The sequence below is a fragment of the Balaenoptera musculus genome, chromosome 9 (assembly GCF_009873245.2).
Source record: "Balaenoptera musculus isolate JJ_BM4_2016_0621 chromosome 9, mBalMus1.pri.v3, whole genome shotgun sequence".
Taxonomy (NCBI): Eukaryota; Metazoa; Chordata; class Mammalia; order Artiodactyla; family Balaenopteridae; genus Balaenoptera; species Balaenoptera musculus.
The window spans coordinates 24,352,731-24,377,371 of NC_045793.1; the positions used below are offsets into that span (position 1 = coordinate 24,352,731).

Here is a 24,641-nt window from a genome sequence, read left to right on the forward strand (position 1 = left end):
AGCTATCAATCTATTTAAGCCCTGGGATAAGGAGGGGTGAGGGAGAAGAGTCATGAGGCCGGCACCGGGGTCCCGCTTCCTCCCATGGACCCCATCCTTGGATGTGGATGGCCGGCAGGCGTGGGAGTGAGACCCAGGTTTGGGGCTCTGCCTCCCGCAGGACCTCTAATCTAATCTCCAGGGTGCTCCTTCTCCTCTGACCTCACCCCCCTCCTCCTCAATGTTTAGGGCACAGGTGAATGATTCCTCGACTCTGTGAAGCCTGCAGCTGCCCCTGGCAATCCACTTGGTGCTTCTCCCAAGTCCCAGGCCCCGCATCATCTCAACTAGCCTAGAACACCTGCCCTTTGTTCTCCTTTTCACCCTTTTCTGACCCTGTTCCCAGATGCTTTGCCTCCGGGTCTTTTCTTCCCTAAATGTACACTGGAGAGGAAAGACTCCAGGTGGTCAGAACAGACTCGGGAAGGGGGGTTTGTGATGGTTCCCCAGGACCCTGGACCCTTCCTCCTCAGGTCAGCATCGGCCTTTGTCCTCACAGCACCTTGGTCTAGTCTCCTCAGAGTGTCTGAGTGGGAAACTCCTGGTTCTCCCTTTCCCTCCACCAGGTGAGATTTTCTCCCCATTTCATCTGTTCTGGAGACCTACCTAAGACCTACCTGTCCCCGCTCCTCGCCCCCCCCCTCCCCCGCCACCCCCCCCCCCCCCCCCGGCATGGTGACCATGTGACAGCACCACAGCCAGCCAGAAGCTGCTCTGTTTCTATTGAGCAACTGGCTGCTCTTCCCCCAGCTAGCCTGTTGACTGACTATTAATTTTGAGTTAGTGTTCTTTAGAACGTGATTCCATTTTCTACCAGCCTTTCTCTCCATTTCTGGCTTGAGAAGTGTGTGAGTGTGTGTATGTGTTTAGATTTCTACAGGGTGTCCTTTCAAATAAAGAAATAGTGATCTTCCAGAGTAGGACAGCTGGATTCAGGACAGAAGGAAGCTTTTGTTTGGGTGATGCGTCTCATGGCAGATACCGGTCCAGGGTGGGACCATGGCTCAGGTGAGGGGGACTACGGTGGAGAAAGCCCAGGGCCCGGGCAACAGGAGGACTGGCTTCTTCTCCAGCTCAGAGACCATCACAGGATCTGCTCTGAAGCTTTCTGTGCTTTGGTTTCCTCATCTGTCACCTGGAGATGTGACACCACCAGCCTGACCCAACCCACAGAATGTGGAGTGGAGATAATGCTCCATCCAGGATGGCCCGCTCACTATTCCAGAAACCTCCTAGTTCACCTCACCTCAGCACTTTCGCCCATGCAATATTCCCTCCTCGGAATGTCCCCTCTAGGCCTCCTCCCTTCCTAAATCCTAACTCCTTCAGAGACCCAGGCAGGTCCTTTTTCCTCTGTGAAATTGTCCCTGATTACTCCAGCTATAGCATTGGGTCTCTTCTTGCAACTTCTATAAACATAGTTGGCATTACCAACGAGAACGTAATTGCTTTATATTGGGGATTCTCAACCTCAGTGCTATTGACATTTTGAGCTGGATAATTCTTTGTTGTAAGGGGTTAGCCTGTGCATTTTAGGATTTCAGCAGCATCCCTGGTCCGTACCCACTAGATGCCCGCAGCACCCCTCTGGTTGTGACAACCAAAAAAACCAATTGCAAAAGTATCATTTCAGAACACGCAGGAGCATCCCTAACCAAAAAATGTCTTCAGACATCTCAAAATGAACCCTGGGGGCAGAATTGTCCCCAGCTGGGAACCATTACTTTATATTGTTATTTAGCTTTTAATATTTCATTTTCCAGGCTAGATTCCTTTGTGTGCCCTAATGTGCCTAGCACACTATTATACACGTCAAGTGCTCCATAATTATCTGTTGAACAAATCAATGCACACTTTACAAATGTTAGAAGTGCAAGTAGAAGTTATTATGATAGCTACCTTTGGGCCTAAGTTACGCTTTTATGGGTTGGAGATATTCATATTTGCTTCTAAAAGGTCAGTCCACTTTCTTCCCACCATCAGATCTTGAGGAACAATTGTTGGCAAGGAACTTTGCTCTATCAACTGCAGAAACTTTGTTATAATAAATGGAACCCACAATAAAAATATTTCCAAGCTAAACTCCACTTATTTCAAGTGATACTTAGATCAAAATCTGAATCACAAAATAATCTGAACTATCTTTTGAAGTCCCCTGCGATGGGCTATATACCTTGTATTAGATTCTCCGCTGATGGTGTCAGGTTCTGTACGTGGGAAGAGAAGATGAGAGTTACTAGGAAGATATTTAAAGACTCAGGTGTTGAAGGAAACAGGCCCAGGGCCTTTCCTGGGCCCCACCAATCATCGCTCCCTGCCTGTGGACAAGCTGCTTACCCTGCCTGAGCCTCAGTTTCCCTGCCTGAAAAATAATAAATAATGGGAAGTAGGATTAATGAGAAAAGTATGTCAAGTGTCTATCCTAGTATCTGATGCATATATACTCAATTAATTTTGGTCTTTGATTTGGTCTTATAGTTATCCTTGCTTTTTCCCCCCTCCTACATTGTAGGTAACTCTAGGGCAAGAGCTGTATCTAATTCCTCTTTGCACCCCTCTAACACCCAAGCACAGCACCTTGCCCATAGGTGTTCCATACTTTTTTTTTTTTTTTTTTTTTAATTTATTTATTTGTTTTTATTTTTGGCTGTGTTGGGTCTTCGTTTCTGTGCGAGAGCTTTCTCCAGTTGCGGCGAGCGGGGGCCACTCTTCATCGCGGTGCGCGAGCCTCTCACTGTCGCGGCCTCTCCCGTTGCGGAGCACAGGCTCCAGACGCGCAGGCTCAGTAGTTGTGGCTCACGGGCCTAGTTGCTCCGCGGCATGTGGGATCTTCCCAGACCAGGGCTCGAACCCGTGTCCCCTGCATTGGCAGGCAGACTCTCAACCACTGCGCCACCTGGGAAGCCCCATTTTTTATTTTTTATTTTTTTGGCCGCACCGTACTGGCATGCGGGACCTTAGTTCCCTGACCAGGGATTGAACTCATGCCCCTTGTAGTGGAAGCACAGAGTCTTACCACTGGACCACCAGGGAAGTCACATTCCATACATTTTTTTTAAAGGTTTTTTTTTTATGCGGACCGTTTTTAAAGTCTTTATTGAATTTGTTACAATATTGCTTCTATTTATGTTTTAGTGTTTTGGCCGTGAGGCATGTGGGATCGACCAGGGATTGAACCCGCACCCCTTGCATTGGAAGGCAAAGTCTTAACCACTGGATCGCCAGGGAAATCCCTCGTTCCATACATTTTTTTTAATGTAGTTTTAAAAAATTTATTTATTTTATTTATTTTTGGCTGCGTTGGGTTTTCGTTGCTGTGCGCAGGCTGCTCATTGTGGTGGCTTCTCTTGTTGGGAGCACGGGCTCTAGGTGTGCGGGCTTCAGTAGTTGTGGCACAGGGGCTCAGTAGTTGTGATCGCAGGCTCCAGAGTGCAGGCTCGGTAGTTGTGGCACACGGGCTTAGTTGCTCCGCGGCATGTGGGATCTTCCTGGACCAGGGCTCGAACCCGTGTCTCCTGCATTGGCAGGCGGATTCTTAACCACTGCTCCACCAGGGAAGCCCTCATTCCATACGTTTTTGATGAATGGACTATGCACCTGACTTCAGGAAGTCTGGAAGGTAAAGAAATGCAGACACACTAGCACCTGGACTGACCACCATCCCTCAATCTTATAGCCCCATGTTAATTGCATCCTAATCCTATAAATGTATTTGATTCATAAACTTTCAAACTGGAAAGGACTTTCTACAAGATCAAATCCAATACTCTCATTTCTCAGATGAGGAGGCCCCGTGAGGATACATAACTCTTTCACGTACAAAAAACCAAAACAGTCCATTGTCCTGTGGCTTTAGGAAAATTAAGTAGTTTTTCTTTAGTTCCCGTTTCTTCAAATAGTTCCTCTGGACCAGAGTCTCTCAATATCAACTACTGACATTGGGACTGGATAATTCTTTGTTGTGAAGGGCTGTTCCATGTACTGTAGGAGTTTAGCAGCATCTCTGGCCTCTACTCACCAGACACCAGTAATATACTCCCTCCCCCCTTAGTTATGACATTCAAAAATGTCCCCAGACATCACAAATGTCCTGAGAACCACGGTATAGAAATTACTACAGGTAAAATCCCTTCATATGACACACTGAGGCCCTCAGGTTATGTGATTGTTTTAATGAATAGTTTGCTGGTAAATCTCATTTGTAGCCAACAAACTCTGGAGAAAAGACAGAGCCACTCTGTGAGACCAGGTCTCAGTCACTGCTGGGACCCACTCACCATGTATGTGTGTGTCATTTACTTTTCATATTCTGCCTACCTCCAGGGACCTTTGAAGTAGACCCTGACTCATTTCTTTCTCAGAACAACTGGCTATGTTCTGTGCATTGCCCAGGAGTCTGGGCTGTGTGGAGAGGGGTCCTCCCCTGTTAGAGCCCTTTTCACATTGTACTCTCACTGCCTGTTTGTCTTTCTGCCCCAGGGGACGTTAAGGCCCACGGCAGCAGAGACAATCACCATCTTGTTCACCATGCACTCCCAGTTGGCACATAGGAGGTGCCCAATAAGCATTTATTGAATGAATATGTAATAGAAATTATAATATATTGCATTTAGTTGTGGGTCAAAAGTGTAGAACTTAGCCACAGCTTACTTAGCTTAAAATAATCATTACTTCTGTTTATTAAGAGCCTACCATGAGCCAGGAAGTTTACCTGTGTTATCTCACTAATGGCAAAGCAACCTTATGAGATACATATTGTAACTCCATTTGAAAGATGAGGAAACTGAGGCTCAGAGAGAGATTGTGACTTGGGTAATTATATAAGAATTATATATAATATATGTAAGAAGCACAGATTTGGACCAAGGCCCACCTAACTGCCAGTCCCAGTCCTCTTTGATATACTACGCCTCCTGTTTACAGTCATAAACCTGTGTTTTGGCTCTTTCTGTGTCTAGAATGATCAGTTCACAAATAGGGACCAGAAAAATGACTTCATCACTGCGTACAATTTAGATTAGTCTGCCCTTGCCTCTTTACGATACCTGCAGGAACATGGTAATAATCTTGTGCTACAAAATTGTCTTAGTCCATTAGGCTGCTATAATAAAAATACCTTAGACTGGGTGGCTGAAACAACAAGCATTTTTTCCTCACAGTCTGGAGGCTAAGTCCAAGATCAAGGCACTGGCAGATTTGATGTCTAGTGAGAGCTCACTTCCTGGTTCATAGGTGCTGTGTCCTTTCATGGTGGAAGGAGTGAGGGAACTCTCTGGGTTCTCTTTAATAAGGACACTGATCCCATTCATGAGGGCTCCACCCTCATGACCTAATCACCTCCCAAAGTTTCCACCTCCAAATACCATCACATTGGGGATTAAGTTTCAATATATGACTTTTTTTTTTTTTAGAAGTGGATTTATTTAGAGAGAAACACACTCCACAGACAGAGTGTGGGCCATCTCAGAAGGTGACAGTGGCCTCAATATATGACTTTTGAGGAAACACAAACATTCAGTCTGTAGCAAAAATAATTGTCTATAATGGCATTCACGTGGCTGAGCTGTCAGAGAAATTGTTTTGATCTCGAATCTGGGGAGTGGGTGTGTACATGTATAAGAAAAGGTACCAGGCAGGATAAAATCCAAGATCTTACCATTGCGTAAATGCAATTTCCTTTGTGAAATAGTTGCTGAAAAGTCTGACCCTTAACTCTGCCTCCTTAAAATGCATCTTAGCCCACAGTCGTTTAGTGTTTACCATTTGCTCCCTCAGATTGTCAGATTTTTGTGAAAAAAAAAAAAAATATATATATAGTATGAGAATTGTCAACTGTTTATTTTCTATCTATTCTGTTTCCTTAAAGAAATTGCCTGAGGGCAAGGACTCTTACTTGCCAACTCTGCTAGGTGCTCAATCACTGTTGCTAGTCATAACAATTACGAAAGAGGAAAAAGTATGCTTTCTAGTCAGCAGATGAAGAAGTTTGAGCACCTGTGTGCTCAACCCCACTCCCTGGTTATGGGGTACCCCAGGCAAGGGAAGACAAGGCCCTTTTCCTTAAGGAGCCTGCAGTCTTATTTGTTCCTTCCTCAGGTAGTGGCGGGTAAGGGCTAAGGAAAATCTGTTTTCCTCCTGTCTAAAGGAGTGTGTTGAGCAGGCAAAGGGGGCAGTAGGCAAAGGAAGATGGATAATCTCCCCGCCTATCTTGCCCTAGCAAGGTAGGTCTGCCGCTGGCCGGTAGGAGGCGATTCAAAGGACCGTGCCTTCGTTCGCAAGAGGCAGAGGCGCCCACACAAGACGCGAAGAAAACTCCGGCCGCTGATAATACTCTGCGCTCTTTTCTGGTTTTCCTTAGAAGGGGCCAGGAGAAACTGGAAGGTCCGGACGGCGGGAAAGGGTGGAGGTCCTCTGCAGTTCCACTTCCGTCTCCCAGTATCCTGTGGCTGATCCGGGGATGGTAGAGACGGGCTGAATCTGGGCAGCCGCGTAGAGTGGCCGGTGGGAGAGCGTTGCCAGCGCGGAAAGCCCAGCGGACTCCCTCCCCCGAGCGACCCGGTCCCCGGGACTCGAGTCCCGCCCCCGGCACGCAGGCCCCGCCTCGGCGGCCCCGCCCCTTCCCCGGACCAGACTGGGCTGCGCTCACTCCCTAGCCCGGGCCGGGGAGCCTCTAGGCGGAGAGGCTCCCGCCCACCCGCCCTGAGCCGCGGCGTCCTCATGGAGGAGCTGCGCGCTCCGCCAGCCGGGTCGGGGCCGCTCCCACCGCCGCTGCAGGGAGGCGGAGCCGCCGATGTTCCGGAGCCCGGAGCCCGGCAGCACCCAGGACACGAGACGGCGGCGCAGCGGTACAGCGCCCGCCTGCTGCAGGCCGGCTACGAGCCTGAGAGGTGACGCCCAGGGCAGAGCGCGCGGGGCGCATCCGGGGCGGGCGCGGCGGCTCTGGGAACCAGGCAGCGCTGCGGGGGAGGGGAAGGGTAGGTCCCACCACCCATGCCTTCTTACCGCCTCAAGCTCTAACTTCCTGAAACCGGGCTCAGACGCCCCGCACCCAGCTTTGGTTGGGGGATGCAGGCGGGCACTGTGGAAAATGTTCAGTGCTGTGTTGCACCGGGGAGCATGTCGGAAGAACGATCCCTAAAATTTTAGTCCTGGATCTGACCTCAACTACACACCCGAGCCAAGTGGCTCCAACTCCTGGGGTTCAAACCGAGCCTATTGAAGTCCATGTCCAACTTTGCTTACTCCTCCTTAGCCGTTTCCTCCTAGAACTATCTTCAGAGTCTTCCTGGCAGGTGTAGGTGACCAGATGGAGGGCCTCCTCGGAGTCGAGTGAGGACACCGTCCCCTCCTCACCATTCACTGAGGTCTGATGAGGCGGCCAGTGCAGCTCACCCCAGGGTCTCTCCTAAGATTCAAAACCCCCTCTGCCCTTACCCTGCTGGGGTCTGTTAGGGTCTCTGGAGGAAGAGTGGAGGTGTCGATCTGGGTCCCAGGGGACTGACTGAAAAGGAGACAGTGGCTAATCTCTGGATTGTATCGCAGCTTGAAATGCAATCCCACTGTCCTTCCGGTCCAGAGGATTTGGACTTCTTTCCCTGTCCCATCTGTTGGTGCTCAGCAGCTTGGGGAGGTGACCTGGAAGCTGGGTTTGAGGGGGGTGGGGTGGGCGGTGGTCTGGGGGAATTAGCCCTGCAGCTCTGCCCAGGGGTTGGCCTCTTATGTAAGAACTTTTAACGGCTTAAGGGGCTGCTGGGTGAAGGCTGGCCCCTCCTGCCCCCGCAGGCTGGCTCTCTAGAACTGACTGTGGTTCTGGCAACTGTATCCTTCCTCCCATCCTAGAAATCCAGCTACTGGGGCTCAAGGTCCAGGGCAATAGAGAGAAGCTACAGGAGGTGAGGGAGTGTGCTGGGGCACACGGGGCCTTGATGGAAGCAGTGCCTTGGTTGGAGAAGGTATTGCAAAAGTATCATTTCAGAACACCAGGAACATCCCTTCTCCAGATTGTACTTCTGCACCTGTACTATCCCCACACCCCCACCAGACTCTGAAGAGCCTGTGTAAAACCTGAGACCCAGCCAGGTGGTGTAATGAGATTCAAAACCTGCTGGCTAGACCTCCATCTGCCATCACTAGCTTAAAGCTGTGGGAAGAGGACAGGGTTCCATGAGAAGTCTAGGTCTGAGGCCAGAGTTATTGCTCTCTGGCTTGAACTTGGGCAAACTATGTCCCCTAACCCAGGTCAACAATGTTATTAGCACTCCCCCACCCCACCTCTCCCCTCGGAAGTGTTTTGAAATCTTGTCCTTTCAAATAGCCCCAGACTAGAAAGAGACCTCTGGGCTCCCTGCCTGGATATGGGTGCCCCCCCTGTCCTAAGGAAGGGGCTTGGGTCTGTTCTGTTCCGTTGCCCTCGCAGCTGCTAGGTGTGGAGCCTCAGGGGACCAACAGCCCTTCCTCGAGCTGAGGAGGCCACTGGTTGCCTGGTGTCTCCTCCCCATGGAGGAAGCAGTGGGGGGAAGATCAGGAAGAGGGAGGAGGAAAGCTGGGGGGGGGATTAACAGTTTCTGGAAGAGGACAGCCTAACGCAGGGCTGAGCTCAGCAGCTTAGAGTAATGAGGAGCCCTGACACAGGTCAAAGCAGGAGGAGGTGTGGAGCAGCAGGAGACGGGAGTGGGGCTGTGAGGTCTGTGGCCACCAGGAAGAGGACTCTCCCCACAACTCAGCCTGGCAGCCTCCTCCTCTGGTTCTGAGTTCTACGCTGGGGCAGGTGTCATACTAAGGTCAACTGAGATGGCAGAACCCAGCTGCTGTCCTGGGCCCCAGCCCTGGTGGAACCTTGAATAGTACCCTAGTTGCAGGAGATAGGGACCCAGAGCAGGTCCTTCAGAGACCCAGGGAGACCACAGGGGCAGCCCGGGTGCTGTGCCTGCAATGCTATCCTAGCCCCATCCTTCTATGGCTAGAAAGGTGCCCAGGACAGCCCTGAGTGGCCAGGTGCTTTCTGTGGCTGGTCTCACTGCTCTGCCTCCAGGTGGCCAGTAGGAGGTCCTAGTGCTGGTCCCCTCAGGATGACCCTCCTCCCCATATGGCTCAGGTCCTCTGGATGAGTCTGTGAGTGCAGAGGGATCAAGTACGTCCCAGGCATCCCTAGCAAGTTGGCCCCAATCCCCACTCAGCAAAGAACCCCAGCAGGCCCTCTCCCCCACTTCTCAACACCAGAGGGCCTCCAGAGGCCCCCATCAGGAGCCTCCTTGGGGCTCCCTGGGTAGAGAGGGAAGCTTGGGCGCCTGTGATTTTTCTGGTCCCCCCACAGTAAGAAAGAGGGCACTGTGGACATCTGAGCCCCCTGCAGCACTCTCAGCCTCATGGGCCTCATCACCCCAGCTCTGTGGGAAGCCTCCCCTCCCCTCTGCACACAGATGGAACAGGCTGTGTTTTCCTGGCAGGGTCCCGGGGCGTCACTGGGGGGACTGGGCATCCCAGGGAGTTTCCCTTGGGCCTGGCTGCCACCACACTGGGGAGAGGTAAACAAACCCAGCCTCGAGGGCTGGGGATGGAGGGAGTACCACAGACAGCCACCTTGCCAGGGAGAGGACTGTGTCCCTGGCCCAGCTTTCCCTCACTTCACCAAGAAATGAGCCGTAGGGACCATAGGAGGACAGAGGGAGGAAAGCGTGGCATTTGGGCCTGGGGCAGAGGGTGTGGGGGAGGGGTGGAAATCCGCTTTCTGGCTTCTGGTCAGGCAGTAGCGTTAGTAGTTCTGGTCACGCAAACGGGGAGGGTCTGCCCCCTGACACCCCACCTCCTCCCATGTGAGTCAACTTGCTACCTAATCTTACTACCTTCATGTAGAAATCTGGGTCTTGCTGGGCATCCAGGGCCACCAAATGTCTACTTTGGGAAATTCTCAAAACTTCCCTAGCCTCTGCCCTAATTTATATGTATACATACTTGCCTAGGCCAGGCCTGTGATCCTCCCTCACCTTCCCACCATGCTACCCTCCCAAATAAAAGCAAACTTTCCCCTCTGGGGTTAAAACCCACGGTATCCACACTACTTTTTGAGCTGGGGATGAGACAGGATGTAAGACTGAAGCATTGGATCAGGAGTCAGGTGTAGTACCTGTCTCCAACCCCTCCTGAACTGTAGGTTCTGCATCTGTAAAGCAGGGGTGGGGTGGGACACCTAATAATTGGCAATTACTAGATTGTAGAGTAAATGTGATCATTTATGAAAAACGCCTGTAAACTGCAGAGGGCTCCAAGGCCACCCAAAGGTCAGGGATTGTCATTGTTAAGGATGCCTGACCCCTAGGACTGATGCCCGGTTGTGGGGAGCGCGGGCAGGTACACTGCCCGGAGGGTACAACCTCAAACTGCTGTGTTGGGGAGCTGTCAGCCCAAACCAGTTCCTCAGGGCTCCAGGCCCTGGTTAAAGTCTGAGCCTTAGTCTTGGGAAAGGTAAACCATGTGAGAGGTAACCCTGGGGCTGGGGAGTAGGGCCAGGGGAGACTCAGGCCGGCGGGGTCGGATGGCTTGGGGTGGCCCAGGATGCTGGCGGGCCTGGGGGAGGCGCTGCGGGGAGCCTAGGAGGCGGGACGTGGAGCGGCGGAGGGGGCGTGTCCCGGCCTGGCTCAGCCCCCTCCTCGCGTTGGATCCACACGTCCTCCCCCGCCCCGGTCCCGAGTGGCCGCTGTGCCACTGCAGGCGGCCCTGGGCGTGCGCGCGGCGGCGGCGACTGGGCCGGGCTCCGCGGGGCTCTTTGTGCTGTTCCGGGCGGAGGCGGCGGGCTCCCGGGGGAGGGCGGCGCCCTGGGCCCGCCCCGCCGCTGCCGCAGCCCCCGCCCCCGGCCCTCCCAGCCCGCGGCGGCAGCGTGGCCGTGGCGCGGCGTCAGCAGTAGCAGCAGCGGCAGCAGCGGTAGCGGGGCGGCCCGCGCGGGTGTTTATGTCGGGTCGCGGTGTCTCCTGGCAGCATGGCGGACTACCTGATCAGCGGCGGCACCGGTTACGTGCCCGAGGATGGGCTCACTGCGCAGCAGCTGTTCGCCAACGCCGACGGCCTCACCTACAAGTAAGCGCTGGGGGCCTCGGCCCTACCTGGGTGCGCGCACTAACGCGCCGTGACCCCCCCCCCCGACTACCGGCCCTGGCCCTGCACGTGCACAGCTCCCCCCTTGGTGACGCCCGCGTCCCCGGCCCGACTCGAGCGACTTGGGCGGGGGGCGGGGGGGGAGGGCTGGGCAAGGGAAGGAAGGCGGCCCGCGCCGAGAGCAGACGGACGTGGCACAGCGACATCGCGGCCCTCGGTGCCATGCCCCGTTTCTGGCTAGATCCGGGTCCTGCCTGCCCCCTTCCTCCTCTCACGGGCATCTTGGCCGCATGGAGGGGCCTTGGGGCGTGTGGGAACGCGAGATGTGGGAGTAATGGAGACTTTCCAGACCTTGGTCCACGACACCCTCTCAACTCCCAGCGTCACCACGAGGGCAGAGGGGGCCCTGGAGCCCAGCTAAGGCAGCTGCTTGGGTGTTGCCCCCAGGAGATGCCCAGCTGGGCAGTTGGGATGGCTCTTTTTTCCCACTGTCCAGTCCAGTCTTCTTTCCATTTGTGCCCCTGGCTGCCTACAAGTTAGTACTGGTGCCCCCAGGCATGAGTATTCTTTGACTATCACCCACCGAAGCCCACCTCACCCAGGAGTTTTGAGGAGGGCAAGACCTATCCATTTGCCTCTGGCTTAATGTGCTTTTCTGTGGGCCCTGGGCCAGTTGTCCTGTTGGCTGCAGGCCTGGCACTAGCTCTTCTTGTGGCTGCAGGACTGTGTCCATGCCAGGAAAGAGCATCAGGACCTGGGACTGGGGTGGAGTGAGGATGCTGGTGAGCCAGGAGCATCCCTGCCCTGTCTCCTGCTAGTTCCTGCCTTTGCCTGTAAGCACTCCTGCTTGGCAGGCGGTTTCCCTGGACACCAGGATACCCAGTCAGTCCTGAGGAGTGTCTCCTCTTCCTTGTCAGAGTAGCTGGGGTGTGGGCCAGGTGAGGGGTGTATATAATACCTAGAAAATGCCAAGGGGCCCAGACTCCAGCATTTCTTCCCTGCCTCTAAGTGAGCCACAGAGGCCTCTTCACTGTACAGAAGAAGGGCTGCATAGGGACAGGGGCAGTGAAGATTCTTTATTTCTTTGGTGGTCTTTGATGAGGGGGGATAGAGTATCTATGATATAGTTTCCGTGGAGTCTCCCAGGGAAACTTCCTAGGGAAATTGTTCTAGGCCTTGGGGCAAATTAAAGACCCCACCCCTCCCATCCACCCTGTAGCTTTTCCTTCCTGCCCTGGGGTGCCCGATGGCTTTGCTTAGTCTGGTTGGGGGTGTTCCTGAACACCATGGGGCATGTGCTTTTGGTTGTGTCTGTCTAGGCCCTGTGATTTCAGGGAGATTGAACCCGTCGGGGCTCCTGGGCAGTGGCACTGTGCTTTGCCTACGCATGCAGGCCTGCATTCCCTTTCCACGCTAGTGTTGGCCACTACCGTGCTTTGGCTGGGCCCCCAGTGTCCTGGTCCTAACTATAAGGCCCCTTCCTCCCCTTTCCCATCCCAGGCCATGTCTGTTGGCTGCTCCCGTCCAACTGGGCAAACCTTTACCAATGCCTGCTCTGTCAGAACATGCCCCGCACTCAGCCCCCTGGGGTCCCTCTGTGCTGTTCTGAACCCTGTGTGACTCAGCAGCCCTGGCACTGGGCTGTGCAGCTTGTCCTGTGCTGTGTGGTGTTCATGCCATGCTGCCCTACTAAACTGTTCTCAGGTGTATTCTGTGTTTATTTATTGTCTCCCCCTCTCAAGATCGAGAAGTTTTCAAGGGCAGGCACCTTATCTGCTGTGTGCTGCATTATGGGAATGTCTAGGTTCCTAGACGAACTCTGAGCCCTGAAGACAGTGGACATTTGGGGCCAACTGCCTTGGTGGCGCCCTAGGACCACAGAGCTTACTCAACCTTTGGCTCTAGCTCTCTGGGCTAAAGTCGACAAGATGCTAGCGAGGGGCATGAGGGTGGTTCAGCCCTGACATGGCACAGGGCTCAGAGGCTCTGCCCATCTCCCCACCCCCGTGCTGCTTCCCCTGGCGTGGCAGGTCCTGCCCTTTTCAGGGACCCCTCCTCACCCAGGAACAGTCACTTTCCTCTCTTCACAGCGATTTCCTGATTCTCCCAGGATTCATAGACTTCACAGCTGATGAGGTGGTGAGTACCTTTTCCACTGATGGGGTAGAGGGGCTGTGTATGTGGTGCTAGAGGCTGATCTCTTGCTCAAGGGCAGGGTGTGGGAGAGACTTTTTCTTTCTTTCTTTCTTTTCTTTCTTTCTTTCTTCCTTTCTTCCTGTGTTGGGGCTTCATTGCTGTGCGCGCAGCCTTTCCCTAATTGCGGCGAGCAGGGGCTACTTGCAGTGCAAGGGCTTCTCATTGTGGTGGCTTCTCTTGGCGCACGGGCTTCAGTAGTTGTGGCACGCGGGCTTCAGTAGTTGTGGCTCGCGGGCTCTAGAACGCAGGCTCAGTAGTTGTGGCGCACGGGCTTAGTTGCTCCGTGGCATGTGGGATCTTCCCGGACCAGGGCTTGAGCCCGTGTCTCCTGCACTGGCAGGCAGATTCTTAACCACTGCGCCACCAGGGAAGCCCGACTTTTCTTTTTTTTAAAAGCTACACCTTGGGGCTTCCCTGGTGGCGCAGTGGTTGAGAGTCTGCCTGCCAATGCAGGAGACGCGGGTTCAAGCCCTGGTCTGGGAGGATCCCACATGCCGTGGAGCAACTGGGCCCGTGAGCCACAGTTGCTGAGCCTGCGCGTCTGGAGCTTGTGCTCCGCAGCAGGAGAGGCCGCGATAGTGAGAGGCCCGCGCACCGCGATGAAGAGTGGCCCCCGCTCGCCGCAACTAGAGAAAGCCCTCGCACAGAAACGAAGACCCAACACAGCCAAAAATAAATAAATTAATAAAATTTAAAAAAAAAAAAAAAAAAAAGCTACACCTTGCCTCTTTTGCGGCTTGGGGGATCTTAGTTCCCCAACCAGGGATTGAACCCGGACCCTCAGCAGTGAGAGCGCAGAGTCCTAACCACTGGACCACCAGGGAATTCTCAGGAGAGACTTTTCTTGGGAATGTGGTGGATGTAACCTTTAGTGCTGTCAGAGAAACTGGCACAGTCAGTGGATTATGCCTAATGGGTTAGAGGCAGCTATGCGGATTTGGGGGTATCCTGAGAGGGGGGCCTGGCCTGAGGCCAGAGTGCTCACTGACAGAGCCTGAGGTGAGGTTCAAAAAGGCCCAGGGAGGGGGTGGGCATGCACGTGGGTGTGGCTGCTTTATTACTTACTGGATTTTGTCTGAAGTGCTAAGCAAAGACATCATAGAAGCCAGTAAGATTATGGAGACTTTGGAAGAGGTGGACAGACTTGTTTGTGGATCCATGATATATAAGAACTGGCAAGAGGGTTTGAAGAAGTTAGATTATGGGGGTTCCCTGGTGGCACAGTGGTTAAGAATCTGCCTGCCAATGCAGGGGACACAGATTCGAGCCCTGGTCCGAGAGGATCCCACATGCCACGGAGCAACTAAGCCCGTGTGCCACAGCTACTGAGCCCGTGCACCACAACTACTGAGCCTGCACGCCACAACTGCTGAGGCCCATGTGCCTAGAGCCCGTGCTCCGCAACAAGAGAAGCCACCGCAATGAGAAGCCCGCACACTGCAACAAAGAGCAGCTCCTGCTCACCACAACTAGAGAAAGCCCGCACACAGCAATGAAGACCCAACACAGCCAAAAATAAATAAATAAAATAAAAAACATTAAAAAAAAGAAAAAGAGATGAGGTTTAAAAAAAAAAAAAAGAAGTTAGATTGTGGACAAATACAAGGAAACAGTGCCTCCCTTAACTGGAGGGGCTCAGCAATAAACAAGGTGAATGACCAATGTCCTTTACACAATTAACATATGACAAACCTATAGGAGCCCAGGGGCTAATGCTGATGGGTGTAAGTCATTTCATGGAAAAGTTAGATTATTCTAACATGAATTAATACACATTAAAAAAAAAAAGTTTTTCTGTTGCTGTTATCATTGATATGTATTCAGGTCTGATTGTCATGAAATGCCAGAGGGCCCGAGTGTCCCTGGATCACTTATACGTTGGGGAAGCTCATGTCCAGCCTGTGTGGCCAGTGCTGACCCAGACAGATTTTTCAGGGGGAAATTAGGACTATTCTGGATATTCCCCTTGTGACAGCAACCAGGAAGCCTTCTTGGTTTGGCTGTTCAGTTTCTGAGCACCCTGGCTTTGTGCCAGATCCTGGGCAGGGTACAAGGAAGAGAGGGATGGGAGAAGCCCCCCTGGCCATCAAGGGTCTCCCTGTCCTGTGGCCTATGTCAGGAGGCTGTGGCTCTTCTCCTGTGCTAGGATCAGAGAGGAGAAGGGGGAGTTTTCTAGACTGCAGGGCCAGGGTTCTCAGCCAGAGTCTGGGAATGGACTGCAGGGGCCTTTGTGTCTCCAAAAAATTATATAGCAAAGTCTGTGTCTGAGGGTTTTGTGGGCTAGGATCCACAGCTGTTGGCCTGAATCTCAGAGGAATCTGTGATCTGGCCTTGGCCGCCACTCACAGGCAAATGCTTCCTGAATATCCTTGCAGTCCTGAGCGCTCCCTTGAGCTGCAGACCCTTAGTCACCTACTCCCGTGGATTGGATGTATAATAGACTGCTTCCCACGCCTCCACGTTCCCAGTGCCCAGCATCTCCCACCTGGACCTATCAGCAGCCTCCCTGGTGGTCTCTCTGTTTCACGCCTTGTCACCTGGAATACCATCTCCACATCGGAACCCGAGTGACCTCTTTAAATCAGATCATGTCTCTCCTCCGCCTGAGGTCCTCCAGTGGATTCTCATCTGAAAATTGAATGCAAGCTCCTTTCAAGGCTGCATATCCTTGACCCACCCCCTGCCTCTCAGCCCTCAGCTGCTGCCTCTTTCCCTCCCCTCCACTCTACTAGCTTTTTCTTTCTTAAACGCACCTCAGGGAGAATTGGAATCAGAGGCGGGGTTTCACACACAGCTCCCTCAGCCTGGAACAACAGTCCCTCTTTGGGGACTTTAACTTGATGAGTTTTCATTTGTCGCCTCCCAAGAAAGAGGTTTCCCTAGTCCCCACATTCTTTCTCCAGTGGTCACTTTGCCTCGTCGGTTTCCTTTGGAGCCGTCATCCCAACTGGAATCACCTTGTGCACGTTTCGTGTGTGTCGTTTTTCCTTCCGAGTATAAGCTCTGCAAGAGGTAGCAGAGACTCATCCACCTCGCTCACTGCTGTATCCCCAGGGCCTGTCCTGGTGCTAGGTACATGTAGCAGCTCAGTAAATGTTTGTCGAATGAATGATAAAACTTTTCACATAGCCTGTGTCTCCATCTTCAGGACCTGACTTCAGCCCTGACTCGGAAGATCACGCTGAAGACGCCACTCATCTCCTCCCCCATGGACACTGTGACAGAGGCTGACATGGCCATCGCAATGGCTGTGAGTTGAGCACCTGGGTGGGGACCCCAGGGCCAAGAGGACCGAGTGGGGTGGGCGTCAGGAGGAATTGGAATCAGAGGCGGGGTTTGCAGAGTGAGGAGGGCTGGCCCCCTGGCTCTGACCATTCTTCCTTTCAACCCCAGCTGATGGGCGGTATCGGTTTCATTCACCACAACTGCACTCCAGAGTTCCAGGCCAACGAGGTGCGAAAGGTCAAGGCGAGTACCAGGCCCATCCTGAGAAAGAAGATGCCCTCTGGCAGCCTCCGCCTCACAGGCCCTCCCAACCTCCCATTGCCAGCTCTGCGGGCCGGTGCGCTCCCTGGCTGGTGGCTGTGGGGTCTTGTCTGCCCTTCTCCACAGTGGGAGCGCAGGGCTCAGCCCTCGTTTCCCCACTGGCCTCTTGCCCCGTGGCGGGCCCTGGCTCCCCTGTGGCACAGCCAGGAGACCCTCGGCCCCCTGTGGCCAGACTGTACACACCTCCAGCTTTCTTCCAGCCTTTTCCTTCCCCTGTCTCTGCCCGCAGAAGTTTGAACAGGGCTTCATCACGGACCCTGTGGTGCTGAGCCCCTCGCACACCGTGGGTGATGTGCTAGAGGCCAAGATCCGGCATGGCTTCTCTGGCATCCCCATCACTGAGACGGGCACCATGGGCAGCAAGCTGGTGGGCATCGTCACCTCCCGAGACATCGATTTCCTCGCCGAGAAGGACCACACCACCCTCCTCAGTGAGGTACCCGCGGGGCAGGGAGAGCATGGCTGGGGCAGAGAGGACCGCACGTCCCGGGGCCTCAGGCCGGTGCCTGTGACCAGGGACCAGAGGGAGGCCTGGCTCCCTTCTCTCTCACCTGCCAACCTGCAGGCAAATGTTCCTGGCCCCACAGGTGATGACACCGCGGAATGAGCTGGTGGTGGCTCCAGCGGGTGTGACACTGAAAGAGGCAAACGAGATCCTGCAGCGCAGCAAGAAAGGTACCAGGGAGGAGGTGGAAAATGCAAGAACCCGCCCTCCCCCAGCCCGGCTCCCTGTACCCCCAGAGCCCCCTGTTCCTTCACAGCCTTGCAGGTTGTCCCTGCAACTAGGCTGGGCCTCAGGGAAGGCTTGAATAACGTCAGGCTGGAGCATGACTTCTGAGGTCTTTTTCCTGACTCAGGAAAGCCCATCCCTTATTTGGCATCTTCACAGTATATTTCCCAAAACGACTAGTCCTGTGAAACACTCATCATGAAAAAAGGGCTCCATGTTCTTACAAGTCTGAAAAACGCTGCTTTCTGTATTCCCCGTCTTGCATAAGGAATTGTATGTTACTTTATCAAAGGCTCTGAGAAGTCTTGCGGTTAAATTTATTTGACATTGAGGCTGTTGACATAATATCCATTAGGTCCCTGTGGGACCCACTGGGAAATGCTCCCCTGGCCCATACTGGATTGTTCTCTGGGGTGGTGTTGGGCAGGACACACGTTTCGCCCTGCAGGATAGCCTCGTGTTTGTGCCCTAGCTGTGAGTTTTTTGACCACTGTGGCCTGTGGCCCTTCAGGGGAAAGGCTGCCAGTGCTCAGGGGCTGCCCACCGAGCCTGGCCAGGCCACAGGGCAGGAAGAGCTCCAGGAACTGGGTTTCTTTGCTTCCTGTTCCTTGGGCAGAGAGCCAGGTCCCTAGGAGCGCTTCCTGGGTGGGTGCTGTCACCTAGTGGTTGGTTTGGGTACTGCAGTGGAATCTGGCCTGGTCCATTTTCATTCTCACTACCCCCCTACCCCACTCTCAGAAGCCTGCTCCTTCAATTCACCCCTGCGTTCCTTGTCAGGGAAGCTGCCCATTGTCAATGATCGAGATGAGTTAGTGGCCATCATTGCCCGCACTGACCTGAAGAAGAACCGGGACTACCCTCTGGCCTCCAAGGATTCCCACAAGCAGCTGCTGTGCGGGGCAGCCGTGGGCACCCGTGAGGATGACAAATACCGCCTGGACCTGCTCACCCAGGCGGGCGCCGACGTCATAGTGCTGGTACGGACACTGCCCTGGAGCAGGGGCGGCTCAGTAGAGTTGAGGCTTATGAAGACTAGCTTCACCTCTAATCAAGCCCGGGGTCAGAATTGGGAGGGTCACTGGTACTCTGACAGCTCAGAACAAACTGTGGACCCCTCTGGGGGCCCTTCGCACTCATAACTTGACCCTAACAGTTACCACTCACGTGCAGTGAGCACCTCCCACTTGCCAGGCGCTGCACTAAGGCGTTCATGCAGATTAACTCAGCCCTCACAGCAGCCCCCTGAGGTACAATCTCCATGCCCACTTGTCAGAGGGGGAAACTGAGGCTCAAGAGGTTAAGTAATTCTGTTTGGTTCGTGAGTTGGTGGGAAGTGGATACGACCACAGGCACCATCTCTTTGCTGTGAGAACCAGTCCATATTGTGGGTATGAAAGGGCTTTGTCTGCTCTGAGACTCTATGTTAGTGGTGCTTAACCTTTGGGGGAAGGCAGGCCCCTTTGAGACTCTGCCGAGAACTGTCCAGTGTCTTCCCAGAAAAAGACAAAGGTGTATCCTCATACATCTTTGATACAATTTCAGGATTTGTCCACTTAAGACCCCCTCCCTCAGGGAGGATTCTCAGCCTCCAAGCCTAAGCTTTCCTGTCGCCCTTCTCACAGGACTCATCCCAAGGGAACTCTGTGTATCAGATCGCCATGGTACACTACATCAAGCAGAAGTACCCCCGCCTCCAGGTGATTGGGGGGAATGGTGAGTGCTGGCCCTTGCCCCCTCACTGTGTAACCTTTCTGTGTCCTTTGGCATTCCCTGGTGATGGCATCGCTCTTGGCATGGAGGGGCAGGGAGCTGAATGAATGGGCTTTGGTCACAGCAGGTGAAGGGGAGGTGTAGACTGGGGTCCCAGGAAGCCCCCGGGCGGGGCAGGGGCAACCCATCCTCACACTGTTCCTCCTCTCCCACTCCCCCTCCCCCCCAGTGGTGACAGCAGCTCAGGCCAAGAACCTGATTGACGCTGGTGTGGACGGGCTACGTGTGGGCATGGGCTGCGGCTCCATCTGCATCACCCAAGAAGGTGGGTGTCAGTAGGAGAGTGAGTGACTGCCACTTAGAACGCCCCAGTCGCCCTCCACAGGCCCTGGGGCCTCAGTCTCGCTCCACAGATGCATGCAAAGTGCTCACTCAGCCAGGCCCCTTTCTGGGATGGTGGGTTCAGGGGTGACCCAGGCTCAGACTCGGCCTGTCTAGCCCACTGACTTGGGGGGAGGCAGGTGTAAGATGAGGTTACCATGAGTTTGGGGTGTGTGCCAGTCTGCTTCTCAGATTCTGGTCAAGGAAGTCTAATCTGCAGGCCCAAGACTGGTGCATCTGGCCCCTTGGTCATGTCTGGTCACGTCTCCCAAACGCTGAATGACCCATTTGGTCTTCTCTGCCCAAAACATCTTCCCAGTTTGGTCTCTAAGCCTCTGCTTTTAACTGTCTACCTTCGCATTAGCTGACCCCTGAGGTGAGATGTGGGCCTTCTCCACAAATTAACAAATGTTAATTGAGGACCTACTGTGTGTCAGGCGTTGTTCTAAACCTTGGGGTGCAATAAGAACAAAACAAACAAAGGTACCACCAGAGAAGTTTTTTTTTCTCCTTTATCCAGCCTTGCATCCATCCTTAGATAAGTGCTGGTTCCTTAGAATTCTCACTTAGAAATGTAACACTTAAGGACCTTGGACAATTAAACTTAAAGAAATGCAAGCCAGTATCCCAAAGGAGGCTGTGAGTACCTAACTCTAGTAACTTTGTAAGGGAACTAGTGCCTGGAGAGAGGTGAGGCTGAGGGCAGTACTGATGCTGCCCCCGGGGTCCCCGTAGTGCTCTTGTAGGTGGGGTGGTCCAGGTTCCTGGAGTGCGTTCACCTGGTGTTATTTGCTGCCACTTATTTTTTTGCCGCATTAACATCCAGCCCTGTCCCTTTTCCCAAGTGGAGGTAGGGCACAAGGAGAAAGGGGCCTGTACTGCACCTGGCTCCCGTTGCTGTTGACACCTTTATCTTGTGTACCGTCCCCAGTGATGGCCTGTGGTCGGCCCCAGGGCACTGCCGTGTACAAGGTGGCCGAGTACGCCCGGCGCTTCGGGGTGCCAGTCATAGCCGATGGTGGCATCCAGACCGTGGGGCATGTGGTCAAGGCCCTGGCCCTTGGTGCCTCCACAGGTGAGGGGGCAGGTCTGCCGGGGATTGGGCAGGCCGGTGGGGGGCGGTGGGAGGGCCATGGGGCTAGAGGCACTGACCCCCCCGACCACTGCAGTGATGATGGGCTCCCTGCTCGCTGCCACCACGGAGGCCCCCGGCGAGTACTTCTTCTCGGATGGTGTGAGGCTCAAGAAGTACCGCGGCATGGGCTCACTGGATGCCATGGAGAAGAGCAGCGGCAGCCAGAAGCGCTACTTCAGGTGCCTGCCCCCAGCCCTGGCCCCAGGCAGAGCAGCTCCCAGCCCCTCAGGTCCACCCGAGCCTTTGACTGCCCAAGGTGGCACCCAGTCTCCACTTTACAGTTCTGGAACCCAAGGCACAGGGCCCAAGTTGCAGACCTGGGATGGTGCCGGGGCCACCTGACTCGGAATCCATGCTTATTTATGCTGTAGTCCAGGGAGTGGCGGCTTTGGGGGTACTTCTGGGTGGTAGCCCCTCTGCTGGTACCCTTGAGAGGTGGGGTGGGGTCCCCTGAGCCATGGGTGCCAGGGCTCAGTCTTCCCGCCTTCCGTGCAGCGAGGGGGATAAGGTGAAGATCGCGCAGGGCGTCTCGGGCTCCATCCAGGACAAAGGCTCCATTCAGAAGTTCGTGCCCTACCTCATAGCGGGCATCCAGCACGGCTGCCAGGATATCGGTGCCCGTAGCCTGTCTGTCCTGCGGTGAGTGCTGTGACTAGAGGGGCAGCAGGTGGGGGGCACCAGGGAGGCTCCTGGCGCCCCCATATTTCCCATTTCCTTTCTCTCTCTCTCTGTCTCTCTCTCTCTCCTCCACCCTTGGTGCCCCTGACCTGCACCACTTCCCTGCCTGCAGGTCCATGATGTACTCAGGGGAGCTCAAGTTTGAGAAGCGGACCATGTCAGCTCAGATCGAGGGTGGTGTCCACGGCCTGCACTCGTAAGTGTGGCAGCCTCCTTGCCCCAGCTGGCTGGCACTGGGTCAGGCAGGTGGGGCCATGGTTCAGAGGCTGAGCCGAGGTCTCAGGGACCCCAAGGACCATCTGCACCAGGGATGGAGGCTGCTGCAGGATGACCCCCATCACCCTCTCCTACAGGGCCCAGCCCACCCTTGAACCCTGTCCTTTAGTCCCCACGCAGGCAGGCCCTCCCATCCCCTCGGGCATCTCCCCCGAGCCGGGCATGGGAGATGCGGCCTCTAGCCCCTCCTGGGCTCCCCAGCCCTTGCTTGCTCAGAAGCTTGGTGGCTGGTGGCAGGGGCTGGCGGTGCTGGGCTCTGGCTGGTGGCGGCACCAGGCAGGCAGGTGGAGGCTGGGGGCGTGAGCCCTTGGCGGGGAGAAGGGCAGAGAGACAGATGCCAGGGCCGGCGCTGGGGCGACCGTGGGCGGGGGCAGTGCTAGTTGGCAGCAGTAGTTGCAGGCATGCGGCCCCGCCCTGGTCGAGAGGGCCTGTCCCCCCAGGCATAGGCGGGCATCTAACCTGTGTCTCTTTCTGCCCCATCCTCCCGTAGCTATACCTTTCTGCCGTGTAAGTAACCGCGCTGCCCGGGCCAGGCGTAGAGTAGAGCAGGGGCAGTCTGGGTGGGGCCTGGGCTGGGGCGGGGCGTTGGGTTGGGGGCGTGCTGGGGTGTAATCATGGGACATGGGCCCTAGTACTAGCATCATGCTGGGGGCAGCTGGCGGTGGCCCCTCCTCCAGAGGAACCATCCCCTCCCGGGGTGCAGAGAGATGTCCCTGACCACAGACCTGAGGCTGTCCTGTCTTGGACTGGACCCAGTGACCACAAGGGACCTAGGCCACAGTGCCTTCAGGGGTGGGGTGGAGACGTGGGAAGCAGAGGCTCAGATTGGCCTGACCTTGCTCTGTGAGGATGGGCCGTGCCTTCCTGAGCTGTCTCTCCACCCCGGCACTGAGGACAGTCCACCAGCTGCGGCTGTGGCCAGAAGGAGCATGGCTGTCCCTGGGCCTGGCATGGTTCTTCCGGGAGCCTTGGCCTGAGGCGGACAGAGGCACGTGGCCTGCTTCTCATTCCCTCCCGCCCCCTGTGGCTGAGAGGCGGAGGCTTCTGCAGCTCGCTGCCTCTCCTGAGTCTGGGGGCCGCCCGGCGGCCCAGGGCTGGCCTGGGCAAGGGGGTCTGGGGAGGTGAGGCCACCTTCCCACATACCCACTCTCAGTTTCCCTCTTGCCTTGTGCCCACAGTTACGAGAAGCGGCTGTACTGAGGATGGTGGTGGAGGCCGAGGCGGCGGAGGGGTCATGCCCCAGGGTCCCCCTTTGGGTACAGCCTCCCTCCATAACTGAGTGGTCCACAGATTTGCACTACTGGTTCCCCAGCTCCTTTCCAGGGAGAGAGGAGGGGAGGCCCTGAGGGTCTGCGGCCCCTCCCTGGGCTTCCCCCGCAGAGTCAGGACTGCTCCCAGGCCGGGCTGCCCTGGGAGCCCCCCGGGTTCCCCCTTCTTCAGTCCCCCTGAGCCCAGCCAGCCTGGGCTCTCAGGCCCCGCGCCTGCCTCAGGTCTTTGTTGCTGCAGCCTGCTCCGGCCCGGCTCTCACCCCTGGGACAGGTGGCCCCTCCTGGCTTCTCCTGTAGGGCACCTCCCTCCCCAACCCCCATCCCAGAATTGGTGCTCTCCTGGCTCTGCCTCTGGCCCCTTCCCGGGCTGCTGCCCCCTCAGCCATGTGGCACTTCTGGGCTCCTGACCTAGGCCAGAGGGAGGTCTCTGCCCCCTACCCCTGGCCCTGGACTATCCAGGCCCTGCTCCTCAGGCCGCCCCATCCCCGGCCCTGGGGAGGAGGCTGCCCATCATTCCTGACTCACCCCCATCCCCAGGTGTACCGTTCCTGCCCTCTCCTCTCAGCTGCAGTTGAAGGCTTTAACTTTGCACACTTTGGGGTCACAGTTGCGTCATTGTATGTTAAATAATCTGAATAAATCAAGAGGTTTCAACGCCTCTGCCATCCTGTCTCTGTCCCTTGTCCACTGGACGGCTAGACCCTCTCCTGGTGGTAAGCTGGAGCCCAGAGCCCCATCAGAGCCGGGCCGCGGGGGGCGCCAGGCCGAGCCTCCCCGGGAAGGTGGTGAGAGTGCTGCGGCACTCCAGGGGGTGCTGGCGCAGGTGGGCCGCGTGGCGCGAGGTCTCCCAGGCCTGCGCCCACACCGGCTTGCCCAGCTGCTGCCAGCTAGCCAGCAGCTCCTGCAGGCAGGCCCTGTCGCAGAGGGGGTCATCGTGGCTGTAGAAGACTAGCGTCGGGGGCCTCACGGGCGGCTGCCAGAAAGCGCTCACCGCAGCCTCGTGATGCCGAACGGTGCAGCCCGTGCACAGGTGGAAGTAGAGCATGGCTGTGGCCCTGACCACCAGGCCCAGGGCCTGCGGTCTCATCAGCTGAGACACACCTGTGGGTACCAGGGAGAGGGGGCTAGCGGCCATTGTCATGTGTGGCTCGGGACCCGCCTCCTGGTGGGGACAGCACTGACACATGGGCTGCTGTGTATCCCTAGAGTTGGGGCTCCTGGGATGTTCACACTGCCTTCTCTGCCTCTGTTGTAGTTGGGCAGCGGGCACCCAGCTGTCCCACCAGGTACAGACACCATTCGGGGCAGAAGCAAGGAAGGTGGCCTGGGAATGCTCTGGTGGCAGGAAGCAGAGGGGGCAGAAGGCCCTAGTTGTGGGTAGTGAAGAGCTGGAAACACCCCCGTGACTGCCAGGGAGGGGCTCCCTCAGCCCACTCTTGGCATCCTGGGCCGGTAACTGCCCTCTCCCAGGCCCTTCCTGAAAGAGCCACGTGGTCTGGAGTCAGCCTCTCTCTGTGGCATTTTCCAGCTTTGTGGCATCTTCAGGGATGAGAAGGAAAGTGCTGGACTGTTGGGTGGGTTCAGAACTGGTTCA

The 24,641-nt window shown here is 55.5% G+C and overlaps 1 protein-coding gene across 3 annotated transcripts; it reads left to right on the top strand.

The window, feature by feature from the left end:
* Nucleotides 1-6,753: 6,753 nt before the first annotated feature.
* Nucleotides 6,754-23,707, top strand: IMPDH1 (inosine monophosphate dehydrogenase 1). 3 transcript variants are annotated; one of them, XM_036863940.1, is made up of 16 exons: nucleotides 6,754-6,926; nucleotides 11,011-11,109; nucleotides 13,218-13,266; nucleotides 16,472-16,573; nucleotides 16,717-16,791; nucleotides 17,099-17,305; nucleotides 17,457-17,544; nucleotides 18,377-18,576; nucleotides 19,222-19,312; nucleotides 19,539-19,634; nucleotides 20,622-20,765; nucleotides 20,860-21,004; nucleotides 21,321-21,464; nucleotides 21,616-21,699; nucleotides 22,270-22,286; nucleotides 22,678-22,951. In XM_036863940.1, exons 1-16 carry the CDS (start codon nucleotides 6,757-6,759, stop codon nucleotides 22,902-22,904), a joined length of 1,938 nt encoding a protein of 645 aa, XP_036719835.1. In that variant the 5' UTR covers nucleotides 6,754-6,756; the 3' UTR covers nucleotides 22,905-22,951. The 3 variants fall into 3 exon arrangements, with proteins under 3 accessions (XP_036719835.1, XP_036719836.1, XP_036719837.1); XM_036863941.1 differs by lacking the exon at nucleotides 22,678-22,951 and adding an exon at nucleotides 22,958-23,707 and having other exon boundaries at nucleotides 6,757-6,926; XM_036863942.1 differs by lacking the exons at nucleotides 22,270-22,286; nucleotides 22,678-22,951 and adding an exon at nucleotides 22,958-23,707 and having other exon boundaries at nucleotides 6,759-6,926.
* The last annotated feature ends 934 nt before the right edge of the window (nucleotides 23,708-24,641 follow it).

Coding starts and splice junctions, on each gene's coding strand:
- IMPDH1 (XM_036863940.1), top strand. CDS start 6,757: ATGGAGGAGCTGCGCGCTCCGCCAGCCGGGTCGGGGCCGCTCCCACCG. Junction 18,577..19,221: donor GCGCCGACGTCATAGTGCTG/GTACGGACACTG, acceptor CCCTTCTCACAG/GACTCATCCCAAGGGAACTC. Junction 21,465..21,615: donor CGTAGCCTGTCTGTCCTGCG/GTGAGTGCTGTG, acceptor CCCTGCCTGCAG/GTCCATGATGTACTCAGGGG.